At 38.3% G+C, this 21142-nt stretch overlaps 1 protein-coding gene across 2 annotated transcripts; it reads right to left on the reverse strand.

Moving 5' to 3' along the window:
- Positions 1-542: 542 nt before the first annotated feature.
- On the reverse strand, positions 543-19714 carry LOC130914850 (rhomboid-related protein 2-like). 2 transcript variants are annotated; one of them, XM_057834399.1, is made up of 8 exons: positions 19563-19714; positions 16717-16957; positions 11982-12130; positions 11767-11879; positions 3603-3703; positions 2133-2193; positions 1995-2056; positions 543-1802 (listed from the first exon to the last, which is right to left on the reverse strand). In XM_057834399.1, the coding sequence occupies exons 2-8, from the start codon at positions 16945-16947 to the stop codon at positions 1620-1622; spliced, it is 900 nt and encodes a 299-aa protein (XP_057690382.1). In that variant the 5' UTR covers positions 16948-16957; positions 19563-19714; the 3' UTR covers positions 543-1619. The 2 variants fall into 2 exon arrangements, with proteins under 2 accessions (XP_057690382.1, XP_057690381.1); XM_057834398.1 differs by lacking the exon at positions 19563-19714 and adding an exon at positions 19185-19551.
- Between the last annotated feature and the right edge of the window lie 1428 nt (positions 19715-21142).

Raw genomic sequence — 21142 nt, forward strand, 5'->3', positions numbered from 1 at the left:
GGAGTGGCCTCGCGTGCATATGGTGTCGGCGAAGACGAAAAATTCTGAATCCTGCCTCCAAAGTGGAAGAATTCGATTGCGGGGGATTGAGGCGGGCTTTCTCTGCATGCCTATCAAAGGCTCCCGCGGCGCGAGACTGCGCCGATAACGTCAGCACTCGTACACGTCACATTGGGCGTGCGCAGCGGTGCTACTAAACATTAAAAACGGCAAATTTGGCAGAATGTTGGCTTTAATGTACTGTTTTAATAATATATTTAAATACGTTGAATGTTTCCATTTTTATGCATTTTTTAATTTAAAAAAAATGCCATCGCTTCGAGTGGGCGGGCATATTTTTTCCAGGTTGAGGAGCTTGGTGGGGTCAAAGTGCATCATTCCCTATCACCTTGTAAATCTGCACTGCCCCCTAGGGCTTGGCATGAATACTTCGTGTTCATGCGAAATTGCGACACTGTTCGAATGGAGGCGTGCCCATATAAATGCAAGTTTGAAATTTTTCGCATTCTCGGAGAGTCACCATGTAAACGGCCCCTTAAATTCCCTCCCAGTTTTTATTTGGCACCGACTGACCGCGGGAATCCAGAGATTTGATCTTGTAGTTTCATAATAGGAAATGTGTTTTCTCCACTAGAGGGCACTCATGCTCTTTGGACGAATCATGCTTAATTTCTGTAGGTTTATTTATTACGCAGGAATTCAATTTTATTTTGTATTTCTTTGGCTTAATGTGGTTTTGTAGTATGTTATCGTACCGCATAATAACAGTTCATATAACCTCATAATAACCTATAATATGACCTTGTGCTTTGAAAAAAAATCAAACATCTTAAAGTTACAATGTTACTCATTACTTGAGTATTATTTTCATCAAATGCATTTTTACTTGTGGTTGACTATATTTTTTGGGCTACTCTACCCACCTCAGGTCATAAACATACATTAATGTTCATGACAGTGTTATATCACAATTATGCCTGTCTTATGACAGTCTTACAAACCCAGTGTTAAATAAATGCCATTAACCCCATTCAGCGGTCTATTTAATATCACTGTAATTCCATTAATGTATTTAACGCAGAACTTGCCATTTACCTTGAAGCGGCATGGACCGACTGCCGATGGTGACTCAAATCTCCGTGCGTCATGTGTCCCAAAACAAAAAGGAACCCCCCAAAAAGTCGCTGGCATCACCTCGCCTTCCGAGCTGAAATGGCTTACATCCAGGCAATAGCGCCGGCAACTCTACAGTAAATCCATAACATGTGCATTTAGGTCACGGCCTTATTGACCTCAAGCACTGGAGGGCTTTTGGATTGTTTGGAAATGGAGACTAAGGCATCGATACAGTTAAGTACACAACAACGCCGCATGCAATCGCACGTAAACAACGCAAGGAAAAAATGATGCCGTCGATATGTTATCTTCCAAACAGACGCGGTTCAATCTATAGCGCTGCTATGCTAAAAACGATCAATTTCAACATGAACCCGATAACGATTCAGTCCAACATGACGGCGAAAGTAATGACACAGATTGAAAACGTATTTTTAATGACAATACAATACATGTAAAAATGCTAATTTAAAAAAAAAAAAAGCTAGCAAATAGTGACTATGCTAGGATGACGCTGGCGAGATGAAGATGTTGAAGAGTACGGCAAAGAGGAAGAAGACCAGGTAGCCCACGATACACATCCAGAAACGAGGGTCCTTCAAAAGCTTCTTGTTGTAGTCGCTAAAGAACACGTAGCCCACCGTCATGCCCGCTACGATCCCCCCAAAATGAGCCACGAATGACACCTGGTCGCGGTAGGGAACTCGTGGTTAAAACTCCTTTACACAGCATTTCACTATTAGCTTACTGATTCATTTCTGGGTACCATTACCAATTAGAATCCACAAGAATCAAGCTGTAACATGATATACTGTAACGCGCCCGCAACAACAAACTCAAATGCATGTCAGCCATTTAGTGCAAGCAGACACACGTACCTTCATAGCGCTCTCGTCGCCGGCAAATCTTCTGTAGAAGGCAAAGCCAAAGTCCACGCCCACTGTAATGCATAACACACATCTCAATAATACAAAAAAGTATACAATAAAAAATTAAAAGACAACATGTCTACCTACCGATGATCACTATAACGAGGATTCGAAACACCCCGAGTAGAGGGATCATCTCTCGGAAATTCTGCAAGAAGAAATATATACACTATTCAGTTACCCGTTGTGCTGCAACGATTAATCGATTAACTCAAGTAATTCGATTGGGAAATAAAGCTTTGAATCAAATTTTGCTTCTTCGAGTATTCGTTTATATTAGATTGGTGTTGTAATGGTTTGTTTTGCAAGTGTTTGCATTTAGTTTTATTGATTTGGGTGGATACACTGCCCTCTAGCATCAACACTGAATATGACAACTCATTTAACATGGCAGAATCCAGCTGCTTCCTGTTAAGACCATCATAAGATAAGTTGTTATTTGAGCTAATAAGTTTTTTCTACGCATTCGTAATGGCAGGATTATGTGTTTCACCGATTTGTTAAGAGCATTGCAAAAAAAAAAAAAAAAAAAAAAGGTTGGCATTTTACAGCATTCAAGCTAATGGACTTTTGCCATGCAAGTTAGCCAATTGTTCTTTTCTTGTACTTCATCGTTTTTTTTTTATGTTTAAAAAAATAAAAATAAATTAGGGCTGTCAAAATTATCGCGCTAACGGGCGGTAATTAATTTTTTATAATTAATCACGTTACAATATTTGACGCAATTAACGCACATGCCCCGCTCAAACAGATTAAGATGACAGCACCGTCCACTTGTTGTTTTTTGGTGTTTTGTCGCCCTCTGCTGGCGCTTGGGTGCGACTGATTTAATGGGTTTCAGGCTTCAGCACCATAATTATTTTTGACATCAACAATGGCGAGCTACTACTTTATTTTTTGATTGAAAATTTTACAAATTTTATTAAAACGAAAACATTAAGAGGGGTTTAAATATAAAATTTCTATAACTTGTAATAACATTTATCTTTTAAGAACTACAAGTCTTTCTATCCATGGATCGCTTTAACAGAATGTTAATAATGTTAAGGCCATCTTGTTGATTTATTGTTATAATAAATACAGTACTTATGTACAGTACGTTGAATGTATATATCAGTCTTGTGTCTTATCTTTCCATTCCAAAAATAATTTACAGAAAAATATGGCGTATTTTATAGATTGTTTGAATTGCGATTAATTACGATTAATACCTTTTTAAGCAGTGATTAACTCGATTAAAAATTTTAATCGTTTGACAGCCCTAAAATAAATATTTTATTTTAGTTTTAAATGAAAGTGCAATTCAGCATAGTTTGAAAAACACTTGGGAATTTTATTCTGTATTCGCATTTATTGCTCTTTTGAAAATATGTTTGTTTTACATCTCCTAAAATTTATTCTACAACGCATGAAATGTTCCTAATCCGATTACTCGATTATTCGAGATAACTAGCTGTTAGATTAATCGACTAAAATAATCGATAGCTGCAGCCCTAGTTACCACCTCGTTTCTCTGAATACTTTTAAATTCCTACTTTAGTACGTAAGGGTACTCACCACCACGGCGTTCATAAAGTAGCCCCCGATGAGGGCGTAGACCCCTCCGGAAGCCCCCACCAAGGCACTGAGGGGATCAAATATGGAGCTGGCCAGCGAACCTGAGGAGACGGTGCAACAATTAATTGATTAATCGACAACTAATCGATTAGCAAATTAATCTACAACTATTTTGATAACCAATTAATTGCTTAGGACCTTCTTCACTTTAACCTTGTCTAAATTCTTAAAATTATAACATACATATAACTTCCTAGTTGTAAATATTATCAGATTTCTTCATTATATTTTGCAGACGTCAATACCATTTCAACTAGTGGCGTGACAATTAGTGGTTAGAACCTGTGACCACCGCATGGTGCGATACGATTTGCGATCCAAGGCTCACGATAACGAGGATCTCACGATATGGCGATACAACAATTATGGATGCATTGGGTAGGAAATAATTTTAGGACATTCTACAAAACAAGTAGTACTATTTTCATCCTTTTGCTGTGTATTGGAACGAGTTTATCACTAATAGATGTGCAATCTGTTTGAAGTTGGAAGGTGGCAACAAATGAACATTCGTTTATTCACTGCCATTCCTCACACTTCAAACGGGTTGGACATCTATGGCCGAAAAGTGGCAGCCAATGCGGAGTTCACTTTATCACATCAATTACACATTAAAAAAATCCAGGACGCTAACGGGAACAAAACTCACGTTCAGGTTTTTGCCAAAAACGTACCTTTCATCCAAAATTTGACAAAAAAAATACCCATTCATTTCTAATGGCCAAAACTTCCTATTAATTTCCAATAGCCGATCGATCGGGTCCGATCACGTCATTTTCGAAGTATCGGAATCGGCAAAAAAAAAAAAATAACGGCCATGCCTTTTTTTTTTTAATATATACAGTATACTGTATATTTTAATTAAATCGTTTTCTAATGGCGTACCGCACGCAGGCTATTTTTAGACCGTGACGTCGCATCTTAAAGCGGAAGTAAAGCCGAAGTGGGACATTATAGACCCGCCCTCGCATAGACACAACGTAATTTGTGCTACTTATCACCGGTAATCTTTCAAAAACGAACATGCTGATCACGCATTGCTTTTTTGGAACTTGTAGAAACGACTATAGACATTACCACACATGAAGGATGTTTTCTTCATACGTTTCCGGAAACCAAAAACTCGGGAGGAAAAAATGTGAAGACCGAATCAACTTGCACGGACTTTTAACACCAGCTCGGTGAATCCATTCACATTTCATATGCAGTAAACATTATGTTGGGTTGGCTTGGTCTTTCAGAGGACAAAGAGGTAAGCCATTTTTATATTTTTAACTTATTTTTTTTAGCGTAAAGTTGTGCCATACTGCTTCTGTCTGACAATGAATGACCTGAAAAGAATTACAATGGTATCTGACTGCCACTGTTACAGTTTCTGTTATACATATATATATATAAAAAAAAACAACATTAGTAAGGGGGAAGTGTAAGTAAATTCTAGGATTAAGATGTGTTATCAATGAAAAAATTAAAAGTGTTCATTGGCTGTCACTGAGTAACATTTGCGATCGCTCTCCCTACACCAAGGGTGTGTAACACCTTATGTTACTTCCCAACGCAGAGAAGATATATCAATTGGTAGCACTACGCACAGTCATGGTTGCAGTTCCCATCATGCATTTGGGCATGGCTACAGTATCATTTACTGAAAGCTCAACAAATACACTAGATGGCAATATTTAGTCACAATATACAAAGTCACAAGTCTTTCTATCGGTGGATCCCTCTCACAGAAAGGATGTTAATAATGTAAATGCCATCTTGAGGATTTATTGTCATAATAAACAAATACAGCACTTATGTTCTGTATGTTGAATGTATATATTAGTCCGAGTTTTATTCATTTTTTTCTTAATGCATTGCCAAAATGTATATGATCGGGAAAAATTAAAGGGAATGATTGGAATTGAATCAGGAGCAAAAAAAAAGCAATCGGGTCGGGAAATGTCGGGATCGGCAGATACTCAAACTAAAACGATCGGGATCGGATTGGGAGCAAAAAAACATGATCGGAACAACCCTATAGACCCTACTCACGTGACGTCACAGCCACGCCCCCGCGCCATGATGTCCGCATACTCGCTATAGAAATGCATTAGCGCTTCGTAAATTCTTCCTATTATTGCACGTTTTACTGCTCGTCAACATTAATACTCAAAATGGTGAAGTCGTGTGTGGCGGTCGGTTGCAATAACAGAGAAGATAGACGGAGAGACTTGAAGTTTTACCGGATTCCGAGGGACCCGGAGAGAAGAGCGAGATGGACTGCTGCAATTCGACGACAAAACTGGGCTCCAAACGACTACCACAGATTATGTAGTAGTCATTTTATATCTGGTAAGGTGCATTTAATATATATTTAGAGGGTTTTGGGCTGACAACCACAATTAAGATCATTGCTAGGCTAATCGCCGACAACATACACGTATGTATGTAGTTAGTGCTATCGCTAAACCATATAAACATTAAAAGCCCTAGCTCCATTGACAAATGATATGAAATACATTAGACTTGACAGTGGATGTTAGCAAGAACAAAAGATTTTGAATTGAAAATTTCGTAACTCACCTTCCGAGCACAAGATTCCTGCCGAATTTTCGTGTACGAGGACGTGTTTCACCTAACCAGCAACGTAGCATTTATAAGCCTCCAAGCTCTTAAAGTTTTTCAAACTTTCATGAGAATAGGCTGATTTTGTGTGGGTATCAGATGTCAGGCGAAGCCAACGGGTCGAAAAACATCGATTTAGGCATCAAATACGGATCTGGCGAATGGATAAACTGCAGCTTTTCCACGTAACGCCTTTTATGCAACGGATCCAATGAGTTTACAGCGTCAGATAACACCGGGGCTTCCATGAATTGCTCTATAACTAGCTTGACTAATTGAAATCAATGAGAATAAGTCTGAAAAAGAGGTACAATATGGTGGCCGGAAGCAGCGACACGCCCATTTTGTGACGTAGGTGAGTAGGGTCTATTCACCTTTCATTTCAATGGCACAAAAACTTCCTTCACTCGTATTGATTTTCAACCTAGGTGACTCAAGATCAACTGGAAGTGACCCAATATGAACAGGAAGTGACTAGAGCCGTCCCGACTAGTCGACATAGTCTACGTTATTGATAACGTAAATGCGTCGACGAGCACACCAACCCGTTGACGGTTAATAGAGGGTTAAAAAATATATGCGTGGAAAGTTGAGAATGGCGGACGCTCAAGATTCAAGCGGGGAAACGGCACAAAGCCAAAAAAGTGCATCAGAGTGACCAAAGCATGGACTAATTTAAACGAAACAAAGGAGGGTACACTGTAGGCCTGAACGATATATCGTTTAAACATCGCCATCGCGATGTGCGCATGTGCAATAGTCCCATCGCAAGGACGTGCGATAGTTTTTTAATTTCATTTTTTTTAATCCACAAACGTTTGTTTTGAGGAAGGAGAGGGGAAAAAAAGCGCACAGCTTCTCTTTCTCTCCAGCAAGTCATCGGCTCCTCCCCCTCCCCCTGCAACAGCGGAGTGGAGGGAGGAGGGGCCGAACAGCAGAGCGGAGGGAGGAGGGCCCGTTCTCAAAGTGAAAGCAAGCAATCAACACGTTGGAGGAGCAAGGAAGACTGTATCCAAAAGGAGTTTTGGAAGTATTTTGGCAAGAACAAGACTATAAGGGACAAAAAACAGCCCTGTCGACAGTGCCTCGCCATGGTTGCCTCAACAAGAAGTAATCTGTCAAACATGTGGGACCATTTAAAACGCAGGTATCTATGCATTCCTGCTACGAGCTCCCCATCAGAGGCTTTTTAGCACAGGTGGGAACATTGTTACGTGCCAACGTTATTGTCTCAAGCCTGCTATAGTGGATAAACTAATAGTCTTGGCCAAAAACCTATGAGACCCAGTTGAGAATTGCTGAGCAAGGAAGGTGGACGATATGCAGACAAATACATAACACAGCTGAAGGAATGTCTTTTCTTCTTTTAATGTGACAGCTATCAGGAAGGCAGGAAATTTGGGAGTTAAAATGGTTCTGTTATTCATCACAGTTATTTGCAGTTATTCAGTTCAATTATTTACAAGTTCAATTGAGTTTGTTTCTTTTATATTTAAATTTATTGTAAACCGTATTTTTCAAATAACTATATATACTTAATATTTTTGTTGAAATATTTTTACAACTTTGTTGCCGTTTTGCAGTTTTATATTGTTATATTTTGTGTAAACAACTCAGGGGACTAATGCACTTGCACTTTTATTAGTCAGATTTAATATTTAAGTTCAAATATGTTGACAACTTTGTTGTTTAACTGAGGTTTTTATGTATTGTTATAGTTTGTGAACTCTTTTGTCATATTTAATATTTTTGTTCAAATATGTTGACAACTTTGTTGTTTTACTGAGGTTTTTATTTATTGTTATAGTTTGTGAACAACTCTTTTATTTGTCATATTTAATATTTTTGTTCAAATATGTTGACAACTTTGTTGTTATTTTACAGAAGTTTTTATTTGTTATATTTTGTCAAAAACTAAGGGGACTAATGCACCTGCTCTTTTATTTATCATTTAATGTATTTGCTGCTGTTGAAGTGTAAAATATTGTATTCAATAAATGATCTATTTTGTGCAGACATGACTTCCTGGATACCTTCATACAGAAATCTTCATCATTAACAAATTAAACGGTATTATATGAATACACTGTGGTCACGGTGTGTTATGTAAAGTATTTCCAAACAGCTATTCAAGTCATTTAGTGAAAATTTCTTTAAAAAAGATAGATCTTTTTTTTTTTAATATCGCAATATAATATCGCAATATATTGCAAACCTAAAAAAAATCGCGACAATAGTTTTTTCCAATATCGTTCAGGCCTAGTACACTGTACAACAAGCTTGCATACCACGGCAGCACGTCGGCCGTGAATGAACACCTGAAGCGCCGTCACCCAGGTATAATTTTGGAAGATGACAGGAGACAACAAGTTGGCCGATTGTAAGCCCATATAACAACATTTCTTTAAATTGAAGTTGCCTTTATGTGCGTTGTTACGACAGTATTAGGGGCTAATGTCGGGCTAATGTAGCTGAATAAGCAGCTACGTACATAGCGCGTTGCCGCCTACGTTAAAATCAACATTAATGATAACATCTTGTGTTTTACAGTCGTTGTTACAAATAAGAAAATTATCATTTTGTTTCATCTACCTCAAATTATAATCAATAGAAGAATTTAGACTAATCCTTCGTCGTAGCTCCCAGCGAAGGTACATGTATGTAAAGTGCGTAACGGCTCACAGCTACATTATCCCTACGTAATAATGCGACTTTTGTTTCTCTTAGCAATATTACGACTTTAATGTCATTCTTTATTATTTTTGATTATTTATTTATTTGTCCCTAATACTCTGTTGTAGCATCCGTCATATCAACGTACATCATGAAGTTTTTTTCACGTACTTTACTCCAATGATATGTCACATTTATTTATTTGCTCTGCCTGTGCTCACTCTAATGCTGAGAACAATATAGACATAGCACAAAAAGAGAAAGTAAGAATTGTCTTGAATCCTGTTGGAAAAGTGAAGTCACAGTGTTCTGAAACTGTTTACATTCCATTCTTTTTGCACTAGTGAATGCCAGCAGCATTTGACCTCATTGTTAATCGTGATTGTTATTTTTGTGTTTTTTTGCACTTTAATAAAGAATTTAAGTGTTCCAAAATAGTTTTGTGAAGTAAAAATCAACAACAAAAATTTAATTGCAAGATTAGTATAAAAACTTTTTTAAAAAATCGTTAAAAAAGTCTAATCGGGAGACTAACCGGACACTAATTTGGAGAAAAATAATCGTTCGGGACAGCCCTAGAAGTGACCCTGAAACGCCTCAAAATCAACAGGAATTGATCTGATACATCTACAGGAAGTGACCCTGAAATGCTTCAAAATCAACAGGAAGTGACCCCGAAATCCCCAATAATACCTGACTGCAGCAGACAGCCGCTACAAACTATGCCCATAAGATGCTACGGAAGATATCACATGTATATAGAACTTACGGTGGCCGAGAGGTGTCAGGCGAAATGCAAAGTCCAAACACTTTGCAAATAGAAAAAAGCACGAACCCCAATTGTAAACGCTTTGCAAAAGAAAAAAGCACGAATGCAAACTGCCACAACACGGTCCCCAATTCCTAAAGCGCGATTGCAAATTGGCAAAATCACAAACCCCAATTGCCACAGCACGACAGCAAATGGCTCGCAGCACTAATGACAACTGCCACAACACGATCCCCAATTCCTAAATCGCGATTGCAAATTGGCAAATGCACGAATCCCAACTGCCACAACACGACAGCAAATAGCTCGTAGCACAACAGCAAACGGCTCACAGCACAGCAGCAAAATCACGCAACACAACGGCAAGTGGATGACCCGGAAGTTTAAAAAAAAAAAAAAGACGACACTTTATATGTGCTTTGTGTAAGTTCTCTACAACTGTGAACGACGGAATCTAATACAAAAATCCAGAAAATCACATTGTATAATTTTTAAATAATAAATTTGTATTTAACTGCATGAAATAAGTATTTGATACATTACCAACTAGTAAATATTTCGGCTCTTAGTTCTTTTTTAAGAACCCCTCCTGTTCTCCACTCATTACCAGAAGTAACTGCACCTGTTTGAACTTGTTACCTGTATAAAAGACACCTGTTCACATGCTCAAACAAACAAACTCCAACCTCTCCACAATGGCTAAGACCAAACAGCTGTGTAAGGACATCAGGGATAAAATAATAGACCTGCACAAGGCTGGGATGGGCTACAGGAAAATAGGCAAGCAGCTTGGTGAGAAGGTAACAACTGTTGGAGCGATTATTAGAAAATGGAAGAAGTTCAAGTTGACGGTCAATCTGCCTCGTTCTGGGGCTCCATGCAAGATCTCACCTCGTGGGGCATCACTGATCATGAGGAAGGTGAGCGATCAGCCCAGAACTACACGGCAGGACCTGGTCAATGACCTGAAGAGAGCTGGAACCACAGTCTCGAAGAAAACCATCGGAAACACATTACGCCGTCATGGATTAAAATCCTACAGCGCACGCAAGGTCCCGCTGCTGAAGCCAGTGCATGTCCAGACACGTCTGAGGTTTGCCACTGACCATCTGGATGATCCAGAGGAGCAATGGGAGAAGGTCATGTGGTCGGATGAGACCAAAATTGAACTTTTTGGTCTAAACTTGGCTCGTCGTTTTTGGAGGAAAAAGAAGGATGAGTACAACCCAAGAACACCATCCCAACCGTGAAACATGGAGGAGGAAACATCATTTTTTGGGGCTGCTTCTCTGCCAAGGGTACAGGACGACCGCACCGTATTGAGGGGAGGATGGATGGGGCTATGTATCGCCAGATCTTGGCTGACAACCTCCTTCCTTCAGTGAGGGCCCTGAAGATGGGTCGTGGCTGGGTCTTCCAGCATGACAACGACCCAAAGCACACAGCCAAGGCAACTAAAGACTGGCTCCGTAAGAAGCATCTTAAGGTCCTGGAGTGGCCTAGCCAGTCACCAGATCTGAACCCTATAGAAAATATATGGAGGGAGCTGAAAGTCCGTGTTGCCCGGCAGCAGCCTCGAAACCTGAAGGCTCTGGAGAAGATCTGCATGGAGGAGTGGGCCAAAATCCCTGCTGCAGTGTGTGCAAACCTTGTCAAGGACTACAGGAAACGTTTGGTATCTGTAATAGCAAACAAAGGTTTCTGTACCAAATATTAAGTTCGATTTTTGTGATGTATCAAATACTTATACTTTCATGCAATTAAATGCAAATTTATTATTTTAAAATCATACAACGTGATTTCCTGTTTTTTTGTATTCGATTCCGTCCCTCACAGTTGAAGAGAACTTATGATCCAAATTACAGACCTCTACATGCTTTGCAAGTGGAAAACCAGCAAAATCGGCAGTGTATCAAATACTTGTTCTCCCCACTGTACCAACCATCATAGCAAAGCTCCTATAGTAATTTCTTTAAAAACTGCATTTTCTAGTTTAGTAAGTGCCATTACGTTAGTGAAGTTTTCGGGCATTATGTTGAGAAAATTCCTCACCTGCCAAAACCCCGGCCATGTAAAGTACTCCAACTTCAAAGCCTTTATGGACCAACTCCAATGGGATCCCCAGCAGCAGCTGCATGAACAGATTGCCTAGAATGTGCTCCACACTGAATAGAAAAATAAATGTTCGTGTTGTTAAAACTAAATGACTTCAAAGCACGACAACCCGCTGTTTGTTTTCTCTCCGTTGACCGTTTGGCCGGACTCACCCGGCGTGGACCAACATGTAAGAGAGAAAGCGCCACGCTTGCTGCCTGTACTCGGGCCGGTACGTCAGACGGCTGTTCCAGATGCCTTCCTCCAAAGTCACCCACTGCTTCTGAGGTTTCCATACGGCGTAGTAGATGAACATGGACAGCTGAGGACAACAAGACAACAGCTATTGTGTCATTGAACAAAACACTGCAGCAACTTCCCGTTGGACTAATTTGACATCTGCAATAGCATGGAAAATGAATGAATGAATGAATAGTCATCGTAAATCCATGTTGTAGTCAGAGATAACATTATTTGGAATGATCTTAACATCTGTTTGTGATATTAAGATATAAAAAGTAACCGATTCATACCACTCAAAACGGAGAACTATTTTCTCATAACACAATTTCCTTTAACTATTTTCCCCCCAAGTTAGTCTCATATTGCTGTTTCACTCCCGAAAAAAAACATTTCTTCTGTTACAATTTTTTTTTCTTGACTACACTCATCATTAATTGCATTGTTTTTGTAAACCAATTTTCTTTGTAATATGACATCAGTGTGTTTTCTGCAGCCCTTTTAATTTTCCTCTTAGTCTTTTGGATAAAAATACTTCTTAGTCTTAGTCATATTCTAGTAATTTCTAGTGCTGCAACGATTAATCGGTTCACTCGAGTAATTAAATTAGAAAAAAAATCAAATTTTGCTGCTTCGAGTATTCATTTAGAATGGCGTTTTGTTGTTTTGGGCGGTAACACTGCTCTCTCGTGGTAACAGCGAATATGAAAGAACTCATCTAACTTGGCTGGATCCAGCTGCTACCTGTTAAGACCAACAAAACGGACGATATTGCTTGAACTAATATGTTTTTATTATTGCATTAGTAATTTAGTTTATAGGTGTATTTGGCAGTTTTTCAGGAATATATGTGTTTGAAAGATTTGTTAAGAGCATTGTAAATTAAAAAAAATTGTTAGCACATAGACTTCATACTATATATCGACGGGACACGGGGCCGATTAATAGGGAGCCCATCGTCATCAAAGCTGACCGAGTGGAAACACAAAGAGCTTTTTATGTTGAAAATTCTTGTGAATAAATTCATTGAAAATTCTTGTGAATAAATTCTTAAATGCCTGAATTATTTTTAGAATTTACGTAAAACAGTCAATTCTTGGTTAAAAGCAAAAAAACTGGGCAGTTAGCATTTATTTTAGTAGTCGATTAATCGATAAACTAGTTTGTCGAATAATCGAGTAATCGCATTACGAATATGGAAAATTAAAATACCTGAGCTGAGCCTAAAAAAATAAGGATCTATGTACAACAAAAGAAAAATTGGCTAACTTACAGAGCAAAAGTCCGCTAGCTTAAATGCTATAAAACGCTTTTTTTTTCTTTCTTTCTTTTTTTTACAATACTCTTAACAATAGGTTCAGACGCATATTTCCACAAAAACGGCCAAATATACCCATAAACTAAATTACAAATGCATTAAAAAAACAGTAGCTCAAACAAAAACTTGGCTTATGTTGGTCTATGTTGGAGCAGCTGCATTCGGCCATGTGAAATGAGGCAGACTAGAGGGCAGTGCATCCACTCAAATCAATAAAACTGAATGCAAACACTTTCAAAATAAACCATTACAACGCCACAATAATTAAACGAATACTCGAAGCAGCAAAATTTAATCCGAATCTTTTTTTTCTCATCGAATACTCGAGTTAATCGATTAATCGTTGCAGCACTAATTTATTTCACGTAAATATATCGAATGTGCTGCTAGTCTTTAAGCCACTGTGTCGTCGGCAGCCTTACAACAAACAGCATTTTACGTTGAAAATTCTTGTGAATAGATGCTTAAATCCCTGAATTCTTTATAGATATGAACGTAAAACAGTCTCGATTCTTGGTTAAAAGCAAAAAACAGGCAGTTAGCATTTATTTTAAGTAAATATTGCGAATTATGACACCAATGCCGTAGCGATTAATTTCTCCCATTGATTTTTTTCACAACATTTCAAAGCATGGTACAAAAAATATAATAATTACGTGGAATCTTCAAACAAATCACTCCTGAGACAATCCTTCCTGTTTGTATGCGGTACAGCTTTCATACTTTTTCAACCTAAATCCGGCATTGGATTGCTGCACTTGTTTGAGAACAACTGCGACCGACTTCAAGAGAGTGAAGCGGAGAGTGGGGCAGCCCCCTACGTGAAGGCGTGGCTCTGTGTCTGGGGAATGTGTCCCATCAATATCATTATGAAGTCTATGGTAAGCATTTTGTAGCATTTAAGCTAGCGGACTTTATCAAGTCTATGGTAAGCATTTTGTAGCATTTAAGCTAGCGGGCTTTTGTTATGCAAGTTAGCCAATTGTTCTTTTAATGTACTTTGATCCTTATTTATTTTCCTATACTGTTGGAAGCTTATGTTCAGGTATTTTAATATATTTTATAAAATATATATATTTTTCTTTTAAATGTATTGCACAATTCTGAATAGTTTGAAAAAACACTTGGGTATTTTATTTTGTTTTTGCATTTAATGCTCATTTTAAAGAGCAATCTTAGCAAATCTTTGTTTTAAACCTTTTAAAACGCATTAAATGTCCCTAATTCGATTACTCGATTATTCCAACAAATTGATAGATTAATCGATTACAGTGAGACCTCGCTACTTTGTGCCCCTCAGTCCATCATGGATCTTCATTCAATTTAAAATTTGTTTTAAATAAATAAATACAGTATTTTATTTAAAAATGTTAAGATATATGCATGTATACCGTAACTTTCGGACTACAAGGCGCAACTGACTATAAGCTGCCACCCACCAAATTTGGCACAAAAACAGTTGCCTGGCTCTGCCAGACTATTCTCCCTGTATATTTCAAACACTGACAGTATAGTCTGGGAACCATCCCATTAAGGGCCTCTCGAGCAGGTACAAAATCAATCGACAAATCAGATTTGTTTATTTGCGTGACGTGTTCTTAACGAGCAACGTCACTCTTGCGTGTCGAAAGTCGTCTCCACAGAAACACAGATGGTGAACGGCAGAGCCGAGAATATGTTCCAATCCACGGTAAAATACGTTTTAAATCACCAAAAACTAGGGCTGTCAAAATTATCGCGTTAACGCGCGGGAATTAATTTTTTAAATTAATTTGACGCAATTAACGCACATGTCCCGCTCAGACAGTATTCTGCCTTTTGGTAAGTTTTACAGCAAGGCTTTTTGTGCTGTAACAGCGAACTCTTGTGGTCGCTTTGCGACATGGTTTATTTTTTTCTTGCCAGTTCAATATGGCTGCACGACGTCTCGGACTGACGCCTACGTTGTAATGTTGTGCTTATATGATCCTTGGACAAGATTTGTCCGTAAGTATGGTTGTTGTAAAGAATGTACATATTATGTTAGTAAGCGAAATGTTATATTTTTTGTATGAGACGCTTTTTATGTTTAGTGAACCTGTATAGCGTGCTAAGCTAACGTTGTTGCTAATGCAATGCTTGTGTACTTTTATTTTGTAGTTTTATGACGGTCTAAAGAGGACAATGGTTTGAGGCTATTTTATCAATAAATCAGATGAAAAAGGAAGAAGTCTGATTATTAAGGCATCGTTCACTAGCTGTCTAGCTTTGGAAAAAGTAGACGCTTCGGAGTGAGGACAGCATAGACAGATTTAAATGACAGTAGAGTGAAATGCCCACTACAGTCCTTATGTTGAATGTACAGTGGGGAGAACAAGTATTTGATACACTGCCAATGGGTTTTCCCATTGGCAGTGTATCAAATACTTGTTCTCCCCACTGCATATATCCATCTTGTGTCTTATCTTTCCATTCCAACATTTTACAGAATATATATATAATTTACAGAAAAATCTGTGTCTGAACCAGGTCAGAGCATTGTGAAAAAACTTTAGCATTTTATAGCATTTAAGCTAGCTGACTTTTTCTATGCAAGTTAGCCAATTGTTCTTTTGTTGTACATAGATCCTCATTTAAAAAAAAAAGAAAAAAAAAAAAGTATACCGTTTGAGGCTCAGCTCAGGTATTTTAATTTTTCATGTTCCTTATCCGATTACTTGATTATTCGAACTAACTAGTCCATCGATTAATCGACTACTAAAATACTCGATAGCTGCAGCCCTAATGATCACTCAGCACAGACCTTGAAAGGCTGAAGCATCATGGCAACTCTAGCTAAGATAACAAAAAAAATTACCAAGCAGCACCAGACATTTTTTGTGTGGAGCGCAGCACGTCACATGAGTGACACGGCCAAACGCTGCTAACTATGCGTGCTAACTACACATGTCACACATTGTGAACTTATGACGGAAACTATGGCGAATTTTCATCTCGTTCTCATCTCGTCAGACGAAAACTGGCATTCGTCTCGTTATGTTTTAGTCCCCCAAGACATGTTTTCAGCTTGTCATCGTCACGAAAATAATTTGTCATCGACGAAATATTTTAATTTCATCGGTGACGAAAACAGCACCACAAATCGTATCCTATTATGAGCTACCCAGACGTTCCCACCCATATTATTTATGTACCGACTGCAGCTCTCACCATCCCACAATGGCTTTGCCCTTCAAACCATAATTCAACCGGACTGTTTGGATGTCTCCTGCTCTGTTTTGAGCGCATGTGATGAATCACAGGCCACAGAAGAGGAAGGACGTGACGCTCAAAAGACTTTTGAAATGAGCTCTTGATTCCACATCTCTTACCTCAACAACACTGATGACGATAATGAAGATGGGTGGGGGGCAGCAGTTGGCCCTCTCCAAATAAGTGCTTCGGACATCTTCCGGAAGCATCCACCTGGAGATGCCTTGCTGAAACTTTTCTAAGCATCCCAATTTCCGCCTCCCGTCGGGATGGTGTTCCTGTTGTTCCTGTTTTGCATCTTCTTGCTCCACAGGGAACGGCTCCCGCTGCTCGAGGTCCACGTCAGCCATCGCCACTAAGCTGTGACAATACATTGAAATGGTAATTTAAAGCAACCTAAATAAACTTCTAAACTAAATTACAAATGTATAAACAATTATGTTAGCTCATACAAAAACGTATGTTGGTCTTAACAGGGAGCAGCTGGATCCAGCCATGTTACATGTCATATTCACTGTTGCCACTAGAGGACAGTGTAGCCACCTAAATTTACATGCATCTATACTTACAGAATTTAATTTAAGAAACTACTTCCAGAACCAAGTTATTTTGTAAGTAGAGGTACCACTGTATATTACTATATAAAAGAGTTCTAAAAACATTTATGAACACTTTATTTACATCTACTTATGTACACTTACAGACGTATCATATGAGTGAGAATGAATGTACAGCACAGACATTATTTTATGTATGTTATTAATATTTTATTTACATTTCAAACTATTGTTTAAATGATACATGTGCATTTATAGAGTTTTATATACACAAAAAAATTTGTTTAAAATGGGGGTGACACTACTTCGTGGCTTCTCCCTTTACGCGGTCGGTTCTGGTCCTCAATAACCGCGATCCCATCGCAGATTTTTTTTTTTCAATTAAAAACAAAAAATATACAGATGAGCTGTCCAGAGTCGATCACATAATCTCACTCTCCCTGCTCTTTGTTGGTCAGGCAGTGCACTGGAGTTGCTTATAAAAGTTAATGATGATTGACAGACGTTTAATGTTTGATCAAGCGAACTTCAACCGCCGTATGCGTCAATCATTGTTTAACTTGTTAAACAGTTGCTGTGGCAACTCATTGTGTGTGAGTAGTTTGAGCGGATTGGAGTGGACTCACTCAATGAAGCATTTAACAAAGACAAGCATTGTTCTGCTTTATTCTTGTTTAAAAGTAATTCGGTGGGACAGTAACATGTTTAAAACTTAATCATTATTACATTTGAAGAAATCATTTACTAAAATATATAGATATATATGGCGAAAACACTGACAAGGCTGAAAAAGCAGTTTCTGCTCTTGCACCTCTCTTTAAAATAAACTATTTTAAGCCAAAACAAGTGTTGTGTTTGATAGAAAAAATATGTCTATACGCTGCCATAGCAGTTTCATGGCGTTTTAAGCCCCCGAACTATTTTTAATTTGTCTGTTTTATCCTGGAGACCCCCGTTTACAGACATCGCGCAACCGCTTGTTTCAACCCAGCCATAAAAAGAAGGTAAGTAATCGTGTTTATTATTCGAAATGTCTGTCATTTTTAGCTTAGAATCATTTGAATTGATGTCTTATATTCTTAAAATTCTTAAAATGTATTCACTCGCATATTTTAGACTTCTAAACAAATTACGTCACAATGAAAAAATAGTGTCTGTAAATAGATCACGGCCATCTACCTTATAAATATCGCTTAATTGTATTTTTTTTTGTTACTGTCGCATTTCCCCGATGTCTTAGATGATAATCGATCCAAACAAAGAAAAATTGAGAGAAAAAAAAAAAACGTTTAAAAGGGTAAACAAAGAAAATCTAAATCACTCCTTGATGTCTGCGATTTCTGCATTACCACTGTTATATTACTGTGTTTCACCTATAAAATCCCCAAAAAGTCCAGCTGTGGTCATTCACAGCTGTGGCTAGACAATCGGTGAGACATGCCACAGTTTTTCGATCGAAACACGGTAAGTACGCGAAATCTCGTTAAAATCATGGTTTCTGTAATTATGCTCTCTCATATCAAGTTAGGGTTTAGGGGTTTCATTTTTATTTTAAATCCCCTCCAGTTCAAAATTTTTCTTCCTCCAGAAAATTGAGATTTTAAGCTTTCCAATGATGTATCACACATGCATATCGGAAAATTTTGAAATTTGGCCAAATTGGGGGTCTCAGAGCAGAAGTTCCCAAGTTGTTTTGTTTTTTTAAACGTGTCTTCTGTATATCAATCTTCAATGCTAAATCTGAATAAATACATTGAACACACACACACACATAAATAATTCATTTGGGGCTGGGGGCGCTACTTCGCGGTTTTTCATTTTACGCGGTCGGTTCTGGTCCCAATTAACCGCAATAATTGAGGGGTACTACGTGCTCCCTGAGCGCTCCTTCCTCATTTGTTCGCCTCAAGGATGAATAAATCTTCACAATGTTTTATCAATATTCTTTGTAACGCTTTTAAGATAAACACTACAATAAAACTCGAGACACTGACTCACAACGTGCCATTCTTTTAAAAAGGCAAACTTACCTCGAACTTCAACGAGATGCGTGCTTCTAGTAGAAAACAAATATTGACGTGATACTTGGATTAATAAGTGACCTCTTCAGTCCTCATTTGGTTAGTTGCCTTTGTGTTGTTTTGAATAGTTCAGTAGTAGCGAGCCACCATGTTGCTAACCGGCGTCGTTGCCTCGCGTCTTGAATAAAAAATGACGGAGGCGGAGGGTAGGAAAATGGCTCTCGAAGATAATTATAGTCCCCCGAGTTTTCCCCCTTTCCTTCCTCCCAGCGACTAAACAAACAAACCGCGCGTTATTCGGAATATGTCAGCGTGCGACTCCAGAGTTCCGAGGAAGCCCGGAGGAGAACCAGGAGGGCGGCTACCAATTCCACAGCTGCTCCTTACCTGACTCTACCTGCTCGCCCCTCCTTTTGGTGCCACACCCGGAAGCTGAGACAAGAAAGGCGGGCTCAATTTGCCTAGCTTGTCAGTCCATAGACGAAAAAGCAAACTGGGTAAGCACAAGCAGTAAATCCCTCCATTTTTCAGACTACTCAGTCATGTGAATTTAACGTGATTTTGTATGCTTCCAATTCTGAACAAGGGACAAAAGGAGTGTTATATTAATTGACCGCGAGATGGTGCCAGAGTCCGTGTTGTGCTTACTTATGCTGCTTTCAAATTCTCTGGGAAAGATGCTGCCTAGCACTTGCTAATTGTTTGTAACAAACATTTTAGAAAACACTTGCGTTACCAAAAAAAAAAGAAAAAGTTTTTATAAATGTGTACACCTTGTTATCACGTTGGCGTCAAGAAAACTTGCGAATTGACGGTAAATATTCTTAGAAAACTTAAAATTTCTTACCATTTACGACCTGTACGCGCTCTGCCGTTTTGAAAAATGGTACACTCATCTCAGAAAGTCACGTATCATAATAAAATCTGAGTTGTCCAGTAGAAAATACGACCTGACCCGGCATTCATGTGCAATATTCGACTCGACAAGTGGTATTTACTAGGGTTGGGAATCTCTGGCATGAAGCCGATTCGATATGTATCTAGATACACAGGTTACGATTCGATTAAAAAACGATACATTTTTATGGCCGAGCGATTCGATTCGATAGTTTAAAAACGATACGGTTCGATACAGAGTGAAAACGATACGATAGTAAACATTTGTTGTGTGTGTTCGTACAGTATTTTAAAAATATAAAATAAGACCACATTACTAATAGCAAAATTAAACAAAATTTCATACCAACGTCATGTTTTATTTTTTTATGAAAAAAAAATTAAGGCTTACTATATGACCGTCATTTTGTTGGCTGGAATTGATAATAAAACTCCATTGACAGACAACAATAAAGAGCAGTAATTCAATTACTGTATTTCCTGGTGTTTTGAACACAACAGGTAAGTAATTTAAGTGCAAACTTTCAACGTAAACATCTTACAAACAAAAAATATTAATTATATGCAGCAGCTCTAGAATTTTTTTTTAAACCTGCTAGTGTTATTATAAATAAATAATAAATTATGCTTTACGACTGGTATAATTGGGGGAATAAAAACAAGGCATTTTAGACAGGTCAATAATCATTACTTTAACCTAATACACAGCAAAGTCATTCAATTATGCCTGTGCTTCCTCATTTTTTATTCCTCATCACTGTCCCTATCTTTTTTGAAGGGCAGATTTTTCTTGAGGAAGATCAACTAATCCACATGTTCATGTTTAAGTAGACTGCGTTTCGTGGAGACAATATGCCACCCTTTCCACCATTGTAGTGGGTTATTCTTCAGGATTAAAAACTCACGATCTGTGTACGCTCCACACTTCACACAAACTCGGTCCCATGTGAACATATCTGGCTGCCTTCATCACTTCAAAGTCCGACTTTCGTTTTCCTGGGTGCGTTGAAAATCAATCGCTGCACGTTGCTGGCGTCGGTGATCACACTGTCCATTGTTTTAGCATGTTG

This window comes from Corythoichthys intestinalis, chromosome 4 (genome assembly GCF_030265065.1).
Source record: "Corythoichthys intestinalis isolate RoL2023-P3 chromosome 4, ASM3026506v1, whole genome shotgun sequence".
NCBI lineage: Eukaryota > Metazoa > Chordata > Actinopteri > Syngnathiformes > Syngnathidae > Corythoichthys > Corythoichthys intestinalis.

Bases quoted from the DNA above. Each gene is read 5' to 3' on its own strand.
- LOC130914850 (XM_057834399.1), bottom strand. From the start codon at position 16,947: ATGGCTGACGTGGACCTCGAGCAGCGGGAGCCGTTCCCTGTGGAGCAA. The intron at 3,704-11,766 runs GTGAGGAATTTT...CCGTCTCCTCAG, and splicing joins CATGGCCGGGGTTTTGGCAG to GTTCGCTGGCCAGCTCCATA. The intron at 2,057-2,132 runs GTAGGTAGACAT...TATGCATTACAG, and splicing joins CCTCGTTATAGTGATCATCG to TGGGCGTGGACTTTGGCTTT.